This window comes from Herpailurus yagouaroundi, unplaced genomic scaffold, assembly GCF_014898765.1.
Source record: "Herpailurus yagouaroundi ecotype Mexico unplaced genomic scaffold, PumYag 28, whole genome shotgun sequence".
Classification (NCBI taxonomy): Eukaryota; Metazoa; Chordata; class Mammalia; order Carnivora; family Felidae; genus Herpailurus; species Herpailurus yagouaroundi.
In genome coordinates this window covers 1,591,773-1,613,916 of record NW_024412376.1, presented here as the reverse complement: position 1 = coordinate 1,613,916, position 22,144 = coordinate 1,591,773, and the positions used below count along the sequence as shown (strand labels likewise).

The window sequence follows — 22,144 nt, the reverse complement described above, 5'->3', positions numbered from 1 at the left end:
TGCCATTCTCTTTCCTATTTGCCAATCTGAAAGCAAGTTGCTTCTAGTTATTTTACTTTTCGTTGTTCGGATTCCCAGTACAGGTTCAGTTTTTAACCTGCATCGAATTACACTCTTGATTCTGAACTTGGAAAATATGTCCGTGTAGAAGTAAATAGCACTTCTAGTTTAACCCACAAAAAGTTATATAATCTAACTTTCAATGTTGAAACTTTTCCATCAGGTACAGATGCCAGTGCGATGCATTGAGACCTTCCAGCTTCCCTCCCCCTTTCCAGACAGTACCGTACACCTCCTTTGGCGTTTGTCAAAGTTCTTGCCTGCCACCCTTTGAATGCGTGAAACTCAGCTTTCCTGCGCAGGCTAAGCCCCTGAGTTTCCTCTCCACCAGTGGTTCTCAACCTTCAGAGTCTTCAGCATCACCCAGAAGCACAGATTGCTGGACCCCACCCGCCGCCAGGTCTGGGATGGAGCCAAGAATTTGCACTTTTAACAATTTCCCTGGAGACGTGAAGCATCTGCTTCTGGTCTGAGGACCACCCTTCGGGACCACCGCTTTGCAATGATCAGGAGCTTTTTGAAGGGTTTAGATCTTATAGCTCCACTCCACTGTACGCAACTCCAGGCTGGGCGTCCAGACTAAAGCAATAATAGGTCAACACATCATTGTCCTCAAGGACTCAGAGAGAAGCCAAGGAGAGGAGACCGGTGGGGCGCACCGGGGCTGGAATCCTGTCTGCGAGGGCCTCCAGGTGCGCGGCGGGAGGCGGACGCCAGAGGGCAGCCTCGCGCTCTCTCTGCCCCCTCTGGTTTCCGGCCGCGCCGGCGCTGGAGGCCGCGTGCCGGAGTGGGGGCCGCAGGTAGGCGCGGCGAGTGGGAGGTGGGGAGACGGGGAGGCGGGCGAGAGAGCGCGGGGAAGCCACGGGCCCGGGCCCGGCGTCCCGCTCGGACTCTAGAGACACATGGGGCTGCGGGGCGGGCAGGCGCGGAGGGCAGAAGAGCTTCCTGCGGGGCCTGCCCTTGGCCGGCGGCGGCCGCGGCCCCAGCAGCGAGCGACTACCCTGCTGCCGAAAGTGGCACCTTTACGTGACGGACGCCTCCGCCCGGGTCGGGCTTGGGCTCCCGCTTGCGGGCTCCCGCTTGCGGGCTCCCGTGCTGCCTGGGGTCTTTCGTGCCGCCACTCCCTGGGGGCGGGGCTCCGTGTTAAGGGTATAGTCCAGTGCCGCCGGTTTTTAAAGGCCGGCCCAGCCCTTTTGTTAGTAGTCTTGTCTTCTCCATCCTTTACCTTGGCTGTAGCACCTTTAGGTTAAGAAAGCATCCGGAACATTTAAAATAATTATTTTAATGTGCCTCGTGTTCTACCGGCAAACTGAGATTCTATTCTCAATTTTTTTGGGTAACGCCAATTCGTTTTTCCTCTGGTTGAATTCAGTATTCAATCAATTGGTAAAAACTAATTTTGTTCCATTGCCTTCTTTTAAATAAGCTGTGATTGTAGAGCAGTGGTTTCCAGTTTTTTCTGTTACCAGCTTTTTCCTATCAATGTCAGAAATCCTTTGTGTCTAAACATCGCCTGAATTTCTCTTACCCAGCCGGCCCCACAATCTTTCTTCCCTAACTTGCAAAACCAGCAGCAACTTTCGGTGTCATTTTGCTTATTTCAGGACAAAATTCCTTCAGCCATACAGCCTATCCACAGCCCTTGGCAGCCTACTCCAGAAATACTCCTTTCAAAGAAAAAAGGCCCATCAGGTGTTGGGGTGGGCTAAAGCTTTCTTTAAGAAATGGGCAGTCTTGGGGCACCTGGGTGACTCAGTCTGTTAAGTCAGTCTCTTGATTTTGGCTGGGGTCATGCTCTCTCGGTTCGCGGGTTTGGACCCCGCATTGGGCTCTGCACGGACAGCAGGAGCCTGCTTAGGATTCTCTCTCTCCCTCTCTCTGCCCCTCCCCCCATCTCTCTCTCTCTCTCTCTCTCTCTCTCTCTCGCTCTCCAAAAAAAAAAAAAGTTTAAAAAAAATACTAGAATATTAAAAAAAAAAAAAAAGGAGAGAGATGGATAGGCAGCTTCACAGCATCCACCCTCAACCCCTGCAGTGACCATGCTATGTTCAATTCCTGAACCTTCAACACCTGAAGGTTGAAGGATTTAGGGGAAGAATGTGAGGCTGGAAAACTTGGCTCCTCCATGTACAGTTTAGTGACCTTGGCTAAGTCACTTCACCTCTGACTCAGTTCTCTTATCTGTTAAATGGGAATAGTAACAATTATATATAGTAACAATTATATATGCCTCACAGAATTAGTGTGACATTGTGTAAAAGTTGAGTTTTTGGATGAGTCTTTTTGAGCATTCGGAAGTGGATGTGAGGACTTAGGGATAATTGAAAGACTATTGAAGCATATAACTAACTGCAGGGCCCATAAGAAATGCATTAAATGGTAACTGGGTAATGGTGATCTAAGGTAGATTAAAAAATATGAATTTTTACAGAATTTGTACCTGATGTTGGCACCCTTTGCATGGAAGTGAAGAAAGTGTTATGCCTCCAAAAGAAAAAATATGGTATAAGCTTCAGGCCCTATACAACTGAATCTACTACCAGTGGCGAGGTGGAATCAGTGGAAGGTTGTCGGCAAGGGGGTTTGCGAATTAAAAAGATGGTGAGTTCAAATTGGAGTTGGTGCTGGATGAGAGCATCAGAGGACAGGCACAAGAAGAGATGAAGAGCAGATTTGGTGGGACTGAGAAAGCAAAGAGGAGTCAGTGTGTGAGGCTGTGAAGACAAGGAATCCTGGGTGATCAGTCAGTGCATTTTTACTGAGTTCTTGGCTATTTTCCAGCTGCTGAGGATACAGGGGTGTGCAAAGCAGGCAGATAGTCCTCCGGGAACTCACAGTTGAGGAAAAAGGAACCCACGTACTGGAGCCTGGACTTCTCAAGAGGGGCGCCTTCAAGGGTGGAGGAAAGCTCAGGGCCTGGAATGTGGGGTGCAAGGAGGGGTCTGGAAAGGCAGACAGGCTGGATCTCAGGGGACCTTATAGGAGTTTGGACTTTTATCATGAGGACAGAGGAGGACTGTTAGATGGTTTTAAGCAAGGGGTGATCAGATTTGTGCTTTAGAAAGACCGCCCTGTGTATACCAGCAAGAAACTTCTGCACATGCAGGAGTGTGTACAACACTTGCTTTGCTAGTTGTGGAGTTGAATGTGGCAAACTCGAGCTTCATGTGTCTGTGTGGATAAACGTCATAAACTTAATATTGAGCTTTTAAAAGAGCAAGTTGCAAAAGGTATATACAGTACAATACTACTTGTATGAAGCTTGTGAAAACATCCATATATTATGTTATTGTTTATAGGCACACTGGTGGTGAAAATAAAAAGCATGTGTGGGAATTATATACGTCAGTGGTTCTTGGACTCGAGCATGCTTCTGAATCACCTGGAAGACTTGTTAAAACACAGATTTCTGGGCTTCACTTCAGTTTCTGATGCAATCGGTCTGGAGTGAGGACTCAAGGACTCACATTTCTAGGTGATGCTGCTGTAGGTCCTGGGACCACAGTTTGAGAACTCTGATGTACATCAACTTGTGGATGGTGATTACTTCTTGGGAGGGAGAAGAATAGGACTGGGAGGGGTCCAAAGAGGCCTCAACTGTATTTCTTTTTAAAAGATCTTCAAAAAAAAATATGATGCACTGTTACTTGACAAAGCTTGATGGGTGTTCATGATATTATTTTTTAGATTTTTGATGCTTTAAACATTTCAGGAAAGAAAAAATCCTGATTGCTGTTTGGAAAATGGACTGGAAAAGAGAAAGAAGTGGGAGTCCATGTAGAAAACTGTTGGCAGAAGCCCAGGTAAGAGATACTAGAGGCTTAGACCAGGGTGGTGGTAATAAGAAGGGATTTGAGAGAGGTTTGGGTGATAGAACTGACTGTAGGTGGTGACTGGTTGATTTAGAGGTCGGGGAAAGAGGGGACCAAGTCACTTGCTTTGTGACTGGAGCAAGTAGGTGGATTATGTGTCTGGCACTGTAAGGGAATCCTGGAGGAGGGGCATGCTGGTGACAAGAAAGAGCTCAGTTATGGACATCCCCGGCCTTGAGGAGCCAGCTGAGTGAAGTGTAGGAGAAAGACCTAGGCCACAGTGGAGACTTGGCAACCAATAGCATCACCATGTCTGTGAATGAGATTACGTGGAGGGAATGTGTAGGATGGAAAGATGGTCTGTGACAGACCCAGAGGAATAGTGTCAGCTAGGGTAGGGCCTAGCCAGCTTCTGCTTGCCACTTGTATTTGTATGACCTGCAAGCTAAGAATGCTTTTTACCTAAAAATGTTGGGGGGAAAGGTCAAGAGAGGAATAATCTTTTGTGACACAACTATATGAAAACTACATGAAATTCAAACTTCATTGTCCATAAATGAAGTTTTATTCAAACACAGCCACACTCATTTGTTTATGTACTGTTGCAGGCTGCTTTCACACCCTGGTGATAGAGTTGAATGGCACGATAGAGAGCTTGTGGCCTCTTATCACTTTACACTGCTGCTTGGTGGGTCATAAGTCATGTGATGCCGTTGTCACTGGATTTCAACTTTTCGCTCCTAAACCTAAGTATTTACTGTGTGGCCTTTTATAGAAAAAAGTGCTGATTCTTGACCTAAGGTCTAAGTTAAGACACACTTGGTCATTTTTTGAATGTTGTAAAAGAGAGATGGCAGCCGTTTTATCCATTTCTTTAAGAGCACCTTGTGAGAATCAGGTACTGGTGGAAGAAGCTCAAGAGACTGTGAGGCCTGAGTGGTCAAAGTCGTCATTGTTCCAGTTGAAATCCATGAAGACAGGAGGGGATGGGCCAGGGGGAAAGATGCGGGCCTGGAGTCTTTATGAGAAAGGTAAGCGAACATCCATCAGAACACTGATGGGTGTAGTTGGAAAGACTGAGGGCAGGTTGAGCAGGTGGCATTGTTTCAAGAAAAGAAAGAGATTTGAGGCTGGTGCAATTCAGTAGAGCCGGTGTTTACTGGACACCTCTTAGTGACAACCAGGACATGCAAAGCAGCATTTTTTAAAATTATTATTAATTAGGAAGAACTACACTGGGTGGTAGAAGAGTCCCCTACTTCTAAGATTTTTTGCTTAGAGGAAGCAGTGTTGCTGTGCTGACCCTTGACATGCAGCCTCATGGGCTGGGTCACTGGAAGAATAAAGTTATCATTTACTGAGATTCTGACCGCTAGAAACAGCGGATTTGTGGGGAAAGAGCAGACATTGAGTTTGGGAAGTATTTCTGTTATCTTTTTTTTTTTTAATAAATTATTATTTTTTTAATGTTTATTTTTGAGAGAGTGCAAGCAGGGGAGGGGCAGAGAGAGAGGGAGACAGAGGATCTGAAACTGATATGGGGCTCAATATCATGAATGGAGAGATCATGACCTGAGCTGCAGTCAGACCCTTAACCGACTGAGCTATCCAGGTGCCCCGTTTTGTTATCTTTTTAAGTTGAAATATAATTCATATGCCATAAGTTGTTTTTAATTAATTAATTTATTTTTATTTTTAAATCTTTAGTTTTGAAAGAGAGAGCATGAGTGGGGGGAGGGGCAAAGAGAGAAGGAGATGCAGAATCTGAAGCCAACTCCAGGCTCTGAGCCATCAGCACAGAGCCTGACGTGGGGCTCGAACCTATGGACTTGTGAGATCATGACCTGAGCCAAAGTTGGACGCTTAATCGACTGAACCACCCAACCGCCCCTAAAGTTTGCTTTTTAAAGTGTATGGTTCAGTGATTTTTAGTATATTCACAAGGTTTTGCGACCATCACCACTAATTCCACAACATTTCATCCACAAAAGTAATCCAGTGCCCATTAGCAGCCATTCCCCTTCCCCTTTCACTCAGCCCCTAGCAGTCACTAATCCACTTTCTGTCTCTATGGATGTGCCTGTTCTAGATATTTCATATCAGTAGAATCCTATGATATGTGATCTTTTGTGTCTGCATGTTTCATTTAGGATAAAATTTTCCAGTTTTATCCATGTTGCAGCATGGATTAGTGCTTGATTTCTTTTTGTGGGTGAATCCTATTCCATGTTTGGATAATATCAGATTTTTTGTCCATTTATCATGAGGGACTTTGGGTTATTTCCGCTGTTTGGCTGTTATGAATAATGCTGCTGTGAACATTCACCTACAAGTGTTGGCATAAACGTATGTTTTCAGTTCTCTTGGGCATATACCGAGCAGCAGATTTGCATGGGGAACTCTATGTTTAACCTTTCGAGGACCTTCCAGACTATTTTCCACAGTGGCTGCATCATTTTATATTGCCACCATCACTGTAGGAGGGCTCCTATTTTCTCACAGCCTCCTCTGCACTCATTCTTGTCTCTTTGATGACAGCCATTCTAGTGGATATGAGGTGGGTCTCATTGTGGTTTTGACTTGCATTTTCCTGAGGACTGTTACAGTTGAGCATCCTTTTGTGTGCCTATTTGCCATCTGATATCTCCTTTGGATAAATGTCTGTTCGAGTCCTTTGCCCGTTTCTAAATTGAGTCATTTATCTTTTTATTGTTGAGAAGAAATATTATTTTTGAATTGTCTGTCAGATGTTTAAGTGATGTCAAGGAGCCAAGGGTGGTGTTCTGAGGAGGCTGGGATTAGGGCTTTACAACTGGGAGCTGTCAGCAGGTGGGGACAGAGAGCCAGAGTCTGGATGAGATCACAGAGCTTGAGGGAGAGGTCTGTCTGAGCCCTGAGCACTACAGCAGCTTAGAGTCAGAGGCAAAAGGAGCCCCCAGAGTGCACCTTCCTGGGAACCAAATAATAAAGGCATTTCAAGAAGGAGAGAGTGATCAGCCATTCCAGATGCCAGTGAGCAGTCAAGAGAAAGAAGAGAAAGGGCTGAGGCCATAGGAATGAACTTGTCAGGTGTATTGACCCATTTCAGTGGATGTGACTGTGGAGCAGTGGAACATGGCATCTCAATCACAGGAAAAGAGAGTTATTTTTATAGAATTTTGGGGGTGAGGCGCCTGGGTGGCTCAGTCAGTTAAGCGTCTGACTTCGGCTCGGGTCATGATCTCGCAGTTTGTGAGTTCGAGCCCCGGGTCGGGCTCTGTCCTGACAGCTCGGAGCCTGGAGCCTGCATCGGATTCTGTGTCTCCGTCTCTCTCTGTCCCTCCCCCAATTGTGCTCTGTCTCTATCAAAAATAAATTTTTAAAAATGTAAAAAAAAAAAAAATTTAGAATTTGGGGGGTGGGTGGAGTTTAGGCAAAATTTAAAGGAAACAATGTTTTGATGGACTCAAAGTTAAGCAGGGCTGCCTGTAAAGATGTCAAGATCTGGTCCGGACTGCAAAGTGGACCCCAGAGTCTGGTTCCTGGGAGACCACAGGGTTCACATAGATGTTGAATGCCTTCTCCAGAAACTGCTCATGTGCAGTTCTGCACCCAGTTGGAAGCAGAGGTGGCTTCTCTGTATCAGAGAGACTTAGCTCCTCCAGGCAAGAGTGGGATGTTTCCCTGTTCTTGGTAGGACTTTGAGTGGCAAAATTTTTGATAGTGTGTGACTTTAGAGAGCAGAGTTTCTCAGTGAGTAAGAAAGCAGTCTTCATTCAAAGAAGGGAGTTGTTGATACTTTATACCTGTAGTGTGTCCTTAGGAGAAATGCTGCTTTCTATGAATTTTGCAGTTGGCTTGATCCATGTCTGGTGTCCCAGCTCTATGAATGGCAAGTGGATTTTACTTTCTCCAGGAGAAGGTATGAGAGAGCTGTTCCCTCTCAAGCTTCTGTTCTCAGTGTGAATCCTCAGAGAGGTCTTCTGGCCCCGCATCATCCAGGGAATTTCTTCTGTTATTCTCTGTCCTTGAAAGCTTATCACAGTATCTGAGAAGCTTTTTTGTTTACTTGTTTATTGTCTGCCTTCTCCACTGGCTTCCCTCTAAGGTCCTAGAAGATAAGAACCACATCTGTTTTATTTACTCACAGATCCCCAGTGCCTAGAGTTGAGCTTATGGAAACGGCTTAATACATGTTGAGTGAATGAGAGGGCTGGAATTTAGTGATGGAGTAGAGGGAGTGGATTATTGGAACCAGATGCAGGACTCTGAGCTCACACCAGCTGGCAGGGCTTCACGATGGAAGCCAGGCTGTCGCAGGATTTCCCACGGCTGCCACTCCATCCTGGAGTTCAAGGGCCTGAGGGATACCTGGACCCTAGGAGGGCCCCTGAAGAAGGTGGACCATTTGAATTATTGCCATTTGTCTATGTGCAGAGTTGAAGTTTTTATTCAGCAAACCTCCTTTTTGGTACTTTGTGACAGAGTATTTTCAAACCAGTGCCTGGGGCCAACCAGAACGCTGAGTGACCCAGGTGTCTGGGTGGAAACCTGAGCTGGGAGAAGGAAGACGCCCGTGGAAGGTAACTGTTCATGTCACAGTCATTTCAGACATAGGAAGCACAGAGTCAATTCTGTCACTAGTGTTCCCCATGCATCCCAGTACTGATTTTTTTTTTAAAGTTTATTTATTTTTGAGAGAGAGAGAGACAGACAGAACGTGAGCTGGGGAGGGGCAGAGAGGGAGGGAGACACAGAATCCAAAGCAGGCTCCAGGCTCTGAGCTCTCAACACAGAGCCTGACATGGGGCCCGAACTCACAAACCATGAGATCATGACCTGAGCTGAAGTTGGACGCTCTACCAACTGAGCCACCCAGGTACCCCTTTCCCAGTACTGATATTAAGCGAGCACACTGTTATGGCCATCTCCTGTGTCAGAGTACTGACATGCTTCCGCTCTGATTCTGAAACAGCTTCTGCCTCAAGCATTCTTGAGTGTCAAGCATCTGATGTCCAGGGTCCTTCCATCCCTCTCCCTTGCCAACCCCTCTGCCATCCAACAACTAGGCAGTAATGCTCCACTGCGGGCCTCACACCGGCTCTGATGCTAGAGCTGAATTGGTGAGTGTCCAGCCTTCCTGGCAGTTACTTGGTGCAAGGATCACCACCATCATTCCAGCTCGTGTGCTCATCAGCTCTTACCCCGCAGCACTGCCAGAGCCTTTTACCTGGTCTCCCAGCCTCCATCTGTTCCACCCCAAACACATCTTTCACACCTAGCCTTGCTTGTTAAAGACACTAGGGAGCGGGACACCTGGGTGGCTCACTCATTTAAGCATCCGACTCTTGGTTTTGGCTCAGGTCATGATTTTATGGTTTGTGAGTTTGAGCCCCGTGTCTGGCTCTGCACTGACAGCGTGGAACCTGCTTGGGATTCTCTCTCTCTCCGCCCCTCCCTCGCTCTCTCTCATAAATAAATAAACTTTAATTTAAAAAAAATCCTTAAAAAATTTTTTAAGGAGCTTTCTAGCACCTTCCAGGGAATATCCCAGCTCCTTAGCTGGGTTCAGGAGACCCTCAGCATCCAGCCCCTACCCCTACCCCTACCGCATCTCCTCTCTGGCTCCTCTCCTTTGTCCATCTTCTGCCCTGGCCCCGCTAGACTAACAAAAGCAGTTTTCTTTCATTTTACTAATTATTCATTAAATATCTATTTAGTGCAAATTGCCGTGGGAGAAACAAAGACACCTTCCTTTTGGTTGAATCTAGAGTGGATGAACCCAGACGTTAGTTTGTAATAAAAAGACAGTGATCTTGAAAACAGCTGACATTGAGCATTCTGTACCTTCTTTAATCCTCACAAAGATGATAAAGCATGCAAGATCCTTGGGCATAAGAGGCATGAGAGGCTGTGTCCTTAACCCCTTGTCACCCAAACACCTTAATGGACGTAAAAATTGACTGGTATTATTTCTTGTTTCATTTTATAATTCAGGAAATTACAGGGGATAACAGTATGGAAAAGAAAGCCCAGGACAGCAGAAAAGGTGCCCCCCACAGAGCAGTGCCCCCAGCTGTGGGGCTGCTCTTCTCCATGGCCCTCATGAACACGCTCCTCTACTTCTCCCTTGATTGGTTTTTCATCTCCCGTCCACGCTCTGCTCCCAGCTCTGCTCACTGTCCCCATGGACACTTCAGAATGGGACAGATGAAAAACTGTTCACCGTGGCTGTCCTGCGAGGAGCTGAGGACCGAAGTGAGGCAGTTGAAGCGTGTTGGAGAAGGAGCTGTGAAGAGAGTGAGTTCTGGGTTACAGCTGAGTGTTATTGGGGTGGTGTTTTGGGATAGCAGCTTGGCACGATGTGTTAAGAGCCATCAAAATACCTTTGGCCCAGTGATCTTGCATCTGGGACTTTATCCAAATAATCCATTGGAAGGAAAAAAGCTAAATGCATAAAGGAGATTTTGCTTTGTTATTTATAGCAATAGAGAACCAGAAATAATAACTGTAAGGGACTAGTTAATTATGGTCCATCCACTTGATAGAATGTTCTGCAGCCATTAAGTGTAGTTAGGAATCTCGTGTGAAAAAAACATATGATGAGAAGTAAAAAAATGCAACATGCAAAATTGCACAATACATGATTTTCAACTGCAAAATTAATGTATTTATGTAGAAAATATAGAAATTACAGAAATTGTGCTATAGTGAAGGATTATGAGCAATTTTTTTCATTCTACTTTTCTTTAAAATTTTTTTTTTTTTTCAACGTTTATTTATTTTTGGGACAGAGAGAGACAGAGCATGAACGGGGGAGGGGCAGAGAGAGAGGGAGACCAGAATCGGAAACAGGCTCCGGGCTCCGAGCCATCATCCCAGAGCCTGACGCGGGGCTCGAACTCAAGGACCGCGAGATCATGACCTGGCTGAAGTCGGACGCTTAACCGACTGCGCCACCCAGGCGCCCCTCATTCTACTTTTCAAACTCTGTCATGGTATTATATTGATGTTTTAAAAGTTTTTTGTTTATTTTTTTTATGTTTATTTATTATGAGAGAGAGAGCAAGAGAGCAGGGGCGGGGCAGAGAGAGAGGGAGAGAAAGATTCCCAAGTGGGCTCCATGCTCATTGTGGAGCCCCACACGGGGCTTGAACTCAAGAACCATGAGATCATGACTTGAGCTGAGATCAAGAGTCAGACACTTAACCAACTGAGCCAGCAAGGTACCCCTAAAGTTTTTTATTAAAAAACATTTTTTTGTTTGTTTTTAATGTTTATTTATTTTTGAGAGAAAGAGAAAGAGCACGCGCATGAGCGGGGAAGGGGCAGAGAGAGAAGGAGACACAGAATCCAAAGCAGGCTCCAGGCTCTGAGCTCTCAGCACAGAGCTCGACATGGGGCCTGAACTCACAGACTATGAGATCATGACCTGAGCTGAAGTCGGACACAGCCTGCCAGCTGATGTCTGGGGTACATAGGGTTTGGTGGGACTGGGAGGACCGTTGGAGCAGTTTGAATAGAGGGACAAGGTGGTGTGAGTGTGTGTGCGTGCGTGCGTGTGCATGCACACTTTCACACGTGAGTACAGAAGAGACCGAGCTGATTCCTCATAAAAGAAAACACTGGTTTAGCTTTGATGGTTTCCTCAATATACAGACATGCAGCCAACCTCGTCTTTCCCCAGACTGTGTTTTTGGTTTGTGTTTGGGATTGCCTGGAGCAGTGTGCAACTTTGCCCCTGAAAGGCAGATTGACTTGTTGCTTTTTCTTCTCTGATTTTCTTTAATTATAAAAGCAGTACATTCAAATATTCAGAAGGAGGTGAAACACAAAGTAAATTTCCCTTCTACCTCTTGGATTCCCCATCTCTGATCTTATTCTCTGGAGATAACAGTGAGAGATTCATCTCTTTTAGATTTTTTTTTTTTTTGGTAAAATTTATTTCATGTGTATTTTTTAAGTTTTTACTTTTTTATTAAATTTTTTAAAATTTTTATTTGAGAGAGAAAGAGAGCGCCCAGAAGCAGGGGAGAGAGGCAGAGGGAGGGAGAGACAGAGACAGAGAGAGATCTCAAGAGAGAGAATCGCAAACAGGCTCAACTCTCAGTGCAGAGCCCAACTTGGAGCTTGATCCTATGACCCTGGGATCATGATCTGAGCTGAAATCAAGAGTTGGACACAGGCCCCCCCTTCAATTAAGTTTTTAATTTTAATTCTAGTACAGTTACCATACTATCCCTTTTAGATTTTTTTTTTTTTTAATTTACGAGAGAAAGAAAACATGAGTTGTGGAGAGGGGGCAGAGAGAGAGAGAGAGAGAGAGAGAGAGAGAGAGAATCTTAAGCAGGCTTCATGATGAACACAGAGCCTGACATGGGGCTCGATCCTACAACCTGAGGGCATGATCTGAGCCAAAATCAAGAGTCGGACACTCAACAAACTGAGCCACCCAGGCACCTCTCACTTCTAGATTTTTATTTATTTGTTTGCTTATTTTTAAATAAATTTTAAGACATATTTTATTTTTGAGAGTGTGCAAGTGTGCTCTATGAAGGGCAGAGGGGGAGACAGAGAATCTCCAGCAGGCTCCATGCTGTTAGCACAGAGCCCTGGGCAGGGCTTGAACTCACGAACCATGAGATCATGACCTGAACTGAAATCAAGAATCAAGTTTTTAACCAACTGAGCCATCCAGTGCCTGCATTTTTGATTTTTAAACCCAAGATTACATTAAAAGAATGAGATACATACTCTGTCAGCCATCTCAAAGACAGAAATACCCACATCTTAAGGGCCTGCGCATTTTCTGAAACAGATTTGGTGCAACAGTACTCGTGAGAGAGAAGAAAGATTACAGTGGAAACAATTCTTCCAGAAGGCAGAAGGTCCTGCTATATTGCCGTGGATAACGAAAGCATGATTCAGGTCACACCCTGTTTTGAACAGGGGTGAGCAGAAGGTGGTATAACCTCATGTGTCATTCCGTGTGCCCAGCCCATGATGTTGACTTTATGAGATCACAGATCAGTGTTAGAGTCTTTACAGCTGCATGTTTTTCCTTTAAAATTAAAATATAGTACAGGGATGCCTGGGTGACTCGGTTAAGTGTCCAATGCTTGATTTCAGCTCAGGTCATGATCTCATGGGTTCTGACAGCATAGAGCCTGCTTGGGATTCTGTCTCTCTTACTCTCTCTCTCTGCTCCTCCCTGACTCATTCTCTCTTTCAAAATAAATTTTAAAAATATAATACATCAAAAAGCCATAAAATTTGGGTTGGATCCTTTTAGAAGAAAGAATTTGATTCTCTTAAAATTACTCTGTAGTCCTCTAGTTTTCTGTAACATTTAAAGGATGTTATGTGATCTATTTTTAATACTTCAGGCTGAAAAACAGATGTTACATGAATTGTATACTTAAAAGTATGAAATAACAGTGTCCACTTCTCAGTCCCTTTTGCAGGGTCCACCTCCTCATCCCCCTTAACCTTGGATCCTTCTTCCTCTATGTTCAGTCCCTGAATGACTTCATCCAGCCTCTTACATTTATCTGCACAAAGACCTCTGCCCTGAACTCTCTAGATTTTTCTATACAGCTGCCTACCCCACATCCATCTCCACTTGGATGTTAGAAAGGCTTCTCACATTGACTGTGTCCCAGACCATCCCCCCAGCCTGCTTTTCCTTTATTCTTCCCCAATGTGGTTAATGACAACTCCGTTAGCCCAGTTGCTCAGGACACACACCTGGGAAGAAGCATCCTTCACATGTTTCTTTCTCTCACATCCATGTTTAGTCCATCAGCAAGTTCTATTGTCTCTGCACTCAGAAGAGATCCAGAATTTGGCCAGTCTTCAGACTTCTCTGCCTGTCTCCCTCCCCCCATTCAAGCCACCATCATCTTGTACCTGGATTATTTCAGTAGCCTCTCAAGTGGGCTCTGTGCTTCCACACTTGTCCCTCTCTCAGCCCTTCACAACCAGAATACTGCCATTAAATTCTAAGTAGCATCTCTCCTCTGCTCAGAATTCTCCAATGGCTCTCTTTCTCATTCAAGTAAAAGCCAGAGTCCTTTCACCAAGTTAAGGGTTTTTTGAGGTCTGCACCCTTTTTCAACCTTATTCCTACTCTGTTCCCCTTTGCTTATTCCTCTCCAGCCACTCTGGCCTTGCTGATATGGCAGCCTGTGGGCATGCTGCCACCCCAGGGCTTTTGCCTTTGCTGTTCTTTCTGTCTGGGCCATGGTTACCCCAGATAGGACATGGCTCATGCCTCTACCTCCTTCAGGTTCTTGCTCAAATGTCACCCCAGTGAGAGCTTCTCTAACCCTATTTAAAATTGAAAACCCTTCCCTGCTTAGTTTTTCTTCAGAGCACATTTTACCCTCCAGTATACTTTATACATGTCCTGTTTATTTTCTTTATTATCTGCCTCCTACATTAGAATGTGAATTTCATAGAGGCAGGGATTTATATCAGTTTTTTTATTAACACAAATATTTGTTAAATTTACGAAGACACAATAGTTATTTTTTTACTACAAAAGACCGCATAAAGTAAACTAATTATTTTCTAAAATTTATCCTTTACATTTGTAATAAAGGATCACAAGAGCTCCTAGAAATTAATAAGCACAAAACAACCCCATAGAAAATTGGATATAGGACAATGAACATACTTTCTGCAGAAGACCTACAGAAATGTCAACAATGATTAAAAAGTGCTCAGTCTCATTAGTAATCAGGGAGATATAAATTGGGACAGTAAAATGTTTTTCATTTTTCAGATTGGTACATGTTAGCAAGATTGATAATATCTAGCGTGATTAAGGCTGTAGAACCTAAGATTCACTCATACACGACGAGAGTGCCTGCTGGCACAGACTTTGGAGGGTCGTGTTGGCCATCCATATTCCTCATTCAGTCACCTGTCTACTTTACCCAGCTTATAGAAATGCTTGAGACATGCACAGAGTTATGAATATAGGGCTATTTATTGTAGAATTGTTGTTAATAAGAAAAAAAGGGAAATAATTTAAATGCCCATCAAGTCTTTAAAATAGATCACATAAAACCATGTTAAAGATTATAGAGCTGCATGGAAGAAGGAACTAATTCATCTGACTACATCCATTACAGATTTCATGAGTCTTTATTATATTACACTTTAGTTTTAAAGAAATGATCATCTGAAAAATCTCACTGAAAATACACTAGCATAGGTAGTGTACCCATACTGTGAAATATTGTGCAGCTTTAAAAACAATGACCTTTAGGGGAAACTGGGTGGCTCTGTCAGATAAGTGTCTGACTTTGGTTCAGGTCATGATCTCATGGTTTGTGAGTTTGAGCCCCATGTTGGGCTCTGTGCTAACAGCTCAGAGTCTGGAGCCTACTTCATCATCTGTGTCTCTCTCTTTTCTCTGTCCCTCTCCTTCTTTTTTTTTTTTTTTTTTTTCAACGTTTATTTATTTTTGGGACAGAGAGAGACAGAGCATGAACGGGGGAGGGGCAGAGAGAGAGGGAGACACAGAATCGGAAACAGGCTCCAGGCTCTGAGCCATCAGCCCAGAGCCTGACGCGGGGCTCGAACTCACGGACCGTGAGATCGTGACCTGGCTGAGATCGGACACTTAACCGACTGCGCCACCCAGGCGCCCCAACTGTCCCTCTCCTTCTCATGCTCTGTCCCTCTCTCTCTCTTAGAAGTAAACATTAAAAAAAAAATGACCTTTAGAAAGAATATATATACAGGAAAGTGTAAGGTATTAGTTATGTGAAAAAAAACAAGTTGCAATATGACATGTATGTTATACTCTTATTTTATGTCACTGTAAACTCAAATGCTATTTATAAAGTATGCATTAACACGTATACACACATAAAGAAATGGCTGTGAGGTTACCAACCAACCAGTTAACAAGTTTCCTTTGGGTGAGTAAAAGTAGGGGAAGGAAATCTCCTTCTGTTTTTGAATTTTTACCAAGAAGAGTATTCTTGATTAATTTTATAATTTAAAAAAAAGGTAAAACTGCTCTCTCTAAATAAGAGAATTTTAGAAAGCAACTCAATTAGATATTGCTAAGAAATGATTTTTTTTATATAAAATTTTTTTAGTGTTTATTTATTTTTGAGAGGGAGAAACAGCACAAAGGGGGGAACAGGCAGAGAGAAAGAGAGGGAGACGCAGAATCTGAAGCAGGCTCCAGGCTCCAAGCTGTCAGCACAGAGTCTGACACAGGGCTCCAACCCATGAACTGCAAGATTATGACCTAGGCCGAAGTCGGCAGTCAACCGAGTGAGCCACCCAGGCGCCCTGCTAAGAAATGATTCTTAAACAATCCCTGACCTGCGGATATTTAACTTGGAAGGTTTCAGATATTTGTGAGTGATTCCAAAGACTTTCATTTATCTGAGGCACAAAAATCCAATGTAAACAAGGATTTAGGAGGAAGTCATAAGGCCTGTGGTTGAGCTTCTTCCAACATTTATTTATTTACTTATTTAATGTTTATTTTTGAGAGAGAAAGAGAGCATGAGCAGGGTAGGGGCAGAGAGAGAGAGGGAGACACAGAATCCAAAGCAGGCTCCAGGCTCTGAACTGTCAGCACAGAGCCCGTTGTGGGGCTCAAACTCATGAACCGTGAGATCATGACCTGAGCTGAAGTCGGACACTCAACTGACTGAGCCACCCAAGCACCCTACCATTTATTATTGAATAATGTATGAATAAATTGTAGCAGCTTCCCTAAAGTGATCACTGTTTTTATGTGAAAAATGAGCCTAGGATACCAAGGCGTCTGCTGGAGTTGGTGGTCACCATGAGGAGATAGGTCTAAGGAACTGAAGGCCCTCAACAAAAAATAAGATTTTTATATTGGAGTCAAATGTCGAGTTCAGTGTTGATGCAGGTCTATGGAGAGAACGTGTTCCATGTCAAAAAATATATATACGAATAAAATATATATATGAATAAATATATGTATTCATGAAACTTTTAGTGAATTTAGCAGCCAGAGCAAAATGGCTTTTGAAAAATTCAAATATAGTTAACATACGGTGTTATACTAGTTGTCGGTATACAAGTAAAATGGCTTTTTAATAGAAATTATGATCCAGGGGCACCTGGGTGCCTTAGTCGGTTAAGTGTCCAGCTGTGGCTCAGGGCATGATCTTGTAGTTTGCAGGTTCCAGCCGGGCATCAGGCTCTCTGCTGTCAGCATAGAGCCCACTTCGGATCTTCTGTACCCCTCTTTCTCTGCTTCTTCCCCACTCAACACTGTCTTTCTTTCCCAGAAATAAATGAACATTAAGAAAAAAAAAACTATGGGGGCATCTGGGTAACTCAGTCGGTTAAGCGTCCAACTTCAGCTCAGGTCATGATCTCGTGGTCTGTTGAGTTCGAGCCCTGTGTTGGGCTCTGTGCTGACAGCTTGGAGCCTGGAGCCTGCTTTGGATTCTGTGTCTCCCTCCCCCTCTTCCCTTCCCCCACACACTCTCTGTTCTCTCTCTGTCTCTCAGAGATGAATAAATGTTAAAAATAATAATAATAAGAAGAAGAAATAATAAAAATTGTGATCCATAGTGAAATTTCTCAATTTTGAGTTTTTGAAAAGGTCTTGAAAGATTTCTTTTTATTTATTTATTTTTTAAGTTTTATTTATTTTGAGAGAGAGAGAATCCCAGGTAGGTTCTGTGCTGTCAGTGCAGAGCCCGATGCGGGCTTGAACTCTCAAACCGTGAGATCATTACCTGTGCTGAAATCAATAGTAGGGCGCTTAACTGACTGAGCCACCCAGGCGCCCTGAAAGATTTCTCTGTAAATATTAAGGGTCAACTGTCGGTACCTGGGTTTTTCCATTAATGAACCTCTCTTTTCAGATCCCAAAGAAATCTTCACAGGTCTCTAACTCACCTCCATTTGATATATTTTTGAGTTCTTTTTAAAAATGTTGTTAAATATGAAAGTCATGTATATTCATTCTAGAAAAGTTGGAAAATACTGTGACTCATAAAGGAAAAAAATCGCCCAGGATCTTAGCATGTGAAGAGAACTGAAACAGCCTATTTCCTTTGATTTCCATGTAATTTTGACTTGTTCTATGCAGTTAGAACAACATAAATGAAATTTTGTATCCTTTTTCATTTGTGACATTACTTTTATCTGTGAAAACTCTCAATATGTGCATTTTGCTGACCCCATCGTCTTCTTTTGAGTGGTCTACCATTACTGAACTACTCCCCATTTTTTGATGGACGGATAGGTTCCAGTTTATGCTTTTATAAGTAGTGCCAGATTTTTATTCCTAGAGATTTGTTCTATCTCCGATTACTTCCTTAGATAGATTTTAGATTTGATGCTAAAGGCACTTGATAAATCATGCTCCAGATTGGTTTCGAAAACCGTAAGCTTTGTTTTAAAGAGTAAGTAGAAGCACAGAGAAACAGCCCGCTAGCAGCAGAAGCAGCCTGGGGCAGCCATCTCCCCACTTCTGAGCCCGTTTTCTCTTGTGCAGGCTTCTGCCTTCCCTTTGGGGATTTAAGCAGAAGATCAGAGGTTCTTAATGACAGTACTTCCCACAAGCCTTTCCTGGCTAATAAAATGGAGAACCGAGGCTTCCTGTGCAGTTGTTCCCCTGTTGGCCACACGAGGATGGGCAGCTCTAGTGTCTGCGTGTGTTTCAGCTTCTGCTGTTACAGTGGAAGTAACACAAAACCACACGCCATGTAAAATTGTTTTCCTTACCTAAAACTGTTTCTGTGGTTTGCTATACTACCTTGAAAAATGAACAAGTAATATTGTGATGCGTGAGGTGCTGGCCAGGTGGACTCCCACTTTTCCAGTCTTCTCCCCTGGTCCTCCCCATCCTCAGCCCTTTCTGCTGCAGGAATTTAGACCTGGTCATTTTGCCACTCCGTGCCTTTATACAGCAGCCCCCTCTTCTGGGAGTGCACTTCCCATTCTCCACATCCACCCTGCAAGCCCCAGTCATCCTTCAGCCCAACTCCCAGGAACCTTCCAACACCCTCTCCAGATGGCCCTCAGCATCCTAAGCAGAGTCCCTCCTGGGCCTGCCCTAGGCCTTCTGCACTGGGTGCCTGTGTTTGCTTAGCAGTGAGTCTTTGTGACCAGGCTGAGAGCCACTCTAGGACTGGGTTTGTCTGCCTAGTTTCTACCTTCTCTGCACCTGTGGGGTTGGTTTCCTGCTCACTAACACAGGTGACGGTTTCAGGTTTGATTGTCTCTGGCTTGGTTTCAGGTCTTTCTGTCTGAGTGGAAGGAACGCAAAGTCGCGCTGTCACGGCTCACCAGTCTGGAGATGAAAGATGATTTCCTGCATGGGCTGCGGATGCTGAAAACCCTGCAGAGTAAACATGTTGTCACCTTGCTTGGATACTGTGAGGAGGACAACACGATTCTTACCGAATATCACCCCTTAGGTTCCTTGAGCAATCTGGAAGAAACGCTCAACCTTTCCAAGTACCACAGTGTGAACACGTGGCAGCACAGGCTGCAGCTGGCCATGAATTACGTGGCCATCATCCACTACCTGCACCACAGCCCCCTGGGTACCCTGGTCATGTGCGATTCCAGTGACCTGCCCAAGACCTTGTCCCAGTATCTGCTGACGAGCAACTTCAGCATTGTGGTAAACGACCTGGACGCCTTGCCCCTGGTGAACCACAGCTCAAGGACGTTTGTGAAGTGTGGCCACAGGGAGCTTCACGGGGACTTTGTGGCTCCAGAGCAGCTGTGGCCCTACGGAGAAGACATGCCTTTTGACGATGATCTCATGCCGTCATATGATGAGAAGATCGACATCTGGAAGATTCCAGATGTCTCTAGTTTCCTTTTGGGGCACGTTGAAGGAAGTGATATGGTCCGATTTCATTTGTTTGATATTCATAAGGCGTGTAAGAGCCAGACTCCTGCAGAAAGACCCACTGCTCGGGAAATTCTAGACACTTATGAGAAGGTTTTGAATCTGCTCAGAGAAACTGTGATGTCCCAGACAAGAGAAATGCTATGAAAACCATTCAGTCAGTGAAGAATGGGTTTCAAAGAATAAATGGAATCATTATAGCAATTCTTACTCTAATGGTGAGTTTTTTGCTGTTCAGTGTGTGGTTCTTCCTCTGTATCCACATCCACATGCACGTGTGAGCGTTGCTTATCCCCTGGTGGGACCTGGGCAGATGCCTCACCTTCTCACACTGATCACTCCTGCTGAACTTGAGAAGCAGTGGATCTAGCCATATCTGAAGGAGGTAACAAAAATGTCACCACATAGGGGCTTCACCTGCCCTAATTACTGAATTTGTAAACTTGTAAGAAACATATAAAGAAAAGATCCGTAAATGGCAGGATATGAAAGAAATGTACAGTGGTTTTCCAAAGAAGTTTTTTTCCTCATTTTTTTAGATAATAGTCAACATTACCAGGGTCATGGGAGTATTTGTGGCCTGTCAACATTCACATGGTGTTGGTGAGGCCATCTTTACTGTTTTAAATGATTGTTTAAATGTTTAATGAATGTGAAGCTCTTGTGCCATCCTCTTTCCAAAAATCTAAAGGAGAACTATGATATCTTGCTCTTTGAAATTTTGAATGGGCAAGGAATATTTAGAACAGCAAGTATGAGGGAAATTGTATTTATGTTACTGCCTTGGATGGTGTTTGTGAAATTCCTATTTACCTTCCAGCTAGGTTTTCTGTGTCCAAAATAAATTATTGTGAACAGTTTACATCAACAGTGTCACTCATTACTGGAAAGTATCAAATCCTTCCACTTGAGTTGCATGATGGAATCCTTTAGAAAGTTCTTTCTTCGTCACTGTCATCTTCCTTTGTAGGGGATAATGGATTTGGTGTGTATTAATCATCACTAATAAGATGGTTAAAGCTGACATTGAGGGACAAAGATGCCCTGCAGCAGATGCTGCTTTCCCTTGAACTTGAGCAGGTGTCAGGATCACTAGACTCACAGGAAGCTGTGTCTCACCCTAGAGTCTCTGACTCAGTAGGTCTGGGGCAGAGTCTGAGACTCTGCATTTCTAACTGGTTCCCAGATGATGCTGGTGCTGCTGGTCTTGGGACTACATTTTGAGAACCACTGCCCTTAATTGTTAGGGAGGGCACCACAGCAGTAGGATAGGGTAGTACAATCAGTATTATGTCCTGTTCTACCACCTGTGGGGCTCAGTGGGTCATGTGCTTGATCAGAGAATGTGCTTGCCTAGAAGATTTTAACTGTCACTTTTTGTTATGAAGACTCTGCCACAACCAACTAGAATGGCTGTGATCGAGAGGATGGACAATAACAAGTGTCGACGAGGATGTGGAGAATTAGAACACTCGTACATTGCTGGTAGAAGTGTAATGTGGTGCAGCTGCCTGCAGAACAGTCTGGCAGTTCCTATGACCCAGCAATTCCACTCAAGACAATTACCCAAGACAATTGAAAATATGTCTACAAAAAATATTGTACATGAACATTCATAGCAATGCTCATAATAGACAAAAGATGGAAATAACCCAAATGTTCATCCACTGGTGAATGGATAAAGATGTTACCAGGACACCTGGGTGGCTCAGTCAATTAAGTGTCTGACTCTTGATTTCGGCTCAGGTCATGATTTCACTTTGTGAGTTTGGGCCCTGCAGCGGGCTCTGTGCTGACAACACGGAGGCTGCTTGGGATTCTCTCTCTCTCCCTCTCTGCCCTTCCTCTGGTCGCTTTCTACCGCTCTCTTTCAAAAATAAATAAAGCAACCTTAAAAAAGAAGAAGATGATACCATACAATAAGATATTAGTCAGCCATAAAAAGGAATGAAGTATTTACTGATATATGTTCCAACATGGATGAACCTTGGAAACATTTTAATTGAAAGAAGCTGGTCACAAAAGACCACATGTTGTATGCTTCCATTTATATGAAATGTCCAGAGCAGACACATGCATACAAATAGAAAGTAGATTAGTGGTTGCCAGGAGCTGGCGGGGTTCAGGATGAAGAATGGGGAACACTTGCTATTGGGTACAGAGTTTCTTTTTGGGGTGATGAAAATGTTTTGAAATTATATAGTAATGGTCATATAACTGAATATACTAAGTAACACTAAATTGTATAAAATGAAAAATCTTATGGTATGTGAATTCTATCTCAGTAAAGCTGAGGAAAAAACCCCACCTCTCTGACAAGGCTATGTATCCTTTATGACTCTTTTCACTTGATGTAGGTGGTTATTGTGTGGAGTTGTTGGTTTGGTATTACCCTGTTCATGATGCAATT

General features: G+C 44.0%; 1 protein-coding gene across 12 annotated transcripts; it reads left to right on the top strand.

Moving 5' to 3' along the window:
- Nucleotides 1-763: 763 nt before the first annotated feature.
- POMK (protein O-mannose kinase) lies at nucleotides 764-20,596 on the top strand. 12 transcript variants are annotated; one of them, XM_040444549.1, is made up of 7 exons: nucleotides 764-860; nucleotides 3,773-3,863; nucleotides 4,752-4,903; nucleotides 7,705-7,773; nucleotides 8,337-8,434; nucleotides 9,849-10,151; nucleotides 19,111-20,596. In XM_040444549.1, the coding sequence occupies exons 6-7, from the start codon at nucleotides 9,870-9,872 to the stop codon at nucleotides 19,879-19,881; spliced, it is 1,053 nt and encodes a 350-aa protein (XP_040300483.1). In that variant the 5' UTR covers nucleotides 764-860; nucleotides 3,773-3,863; nucleotides 4,752-4,903; nucleotides 7,705-7,773; nucleotides 8,337-8,434; nucleotides 9,849-9,869; the 3' UTR covers nucleotides 19,882-20,596. The 12 variants fall into 12 exon arrangements, with proteins under 12 accessions (XP_040300483.1, XP_040300568.1, XP_040300218.1 ...); XM_040444149.1 differs by lacking the exon at nucleotides 764-860 and adding an exon at nucleotides 969-1,760; XM_040444749.1 differs by lacking the exon at nucleotides 764-860 and adding an exon at nucleotides 2,476-3,535.
- The last annotated feature ends 1,548 nt before the right edge of the window (nucleotides 20,597-22,144 follow it).

Coding starts and splice junctions, on each gene's coding strand:
- POMK (XM_040444284.1), top strand. CDS start 9,870: ATGGAAAAGAAAGCCCAGGACAGCAGAAAAGGTGCCCCCCACAGAGCA. Junction 10,152..19,110: donor GAGAAGGAGCTGTGAAGAGA/GTGAGTTCTGGG, acceptor GCTTGGTTTCAG/GTCTTTCTGTCTGAGTGGAA.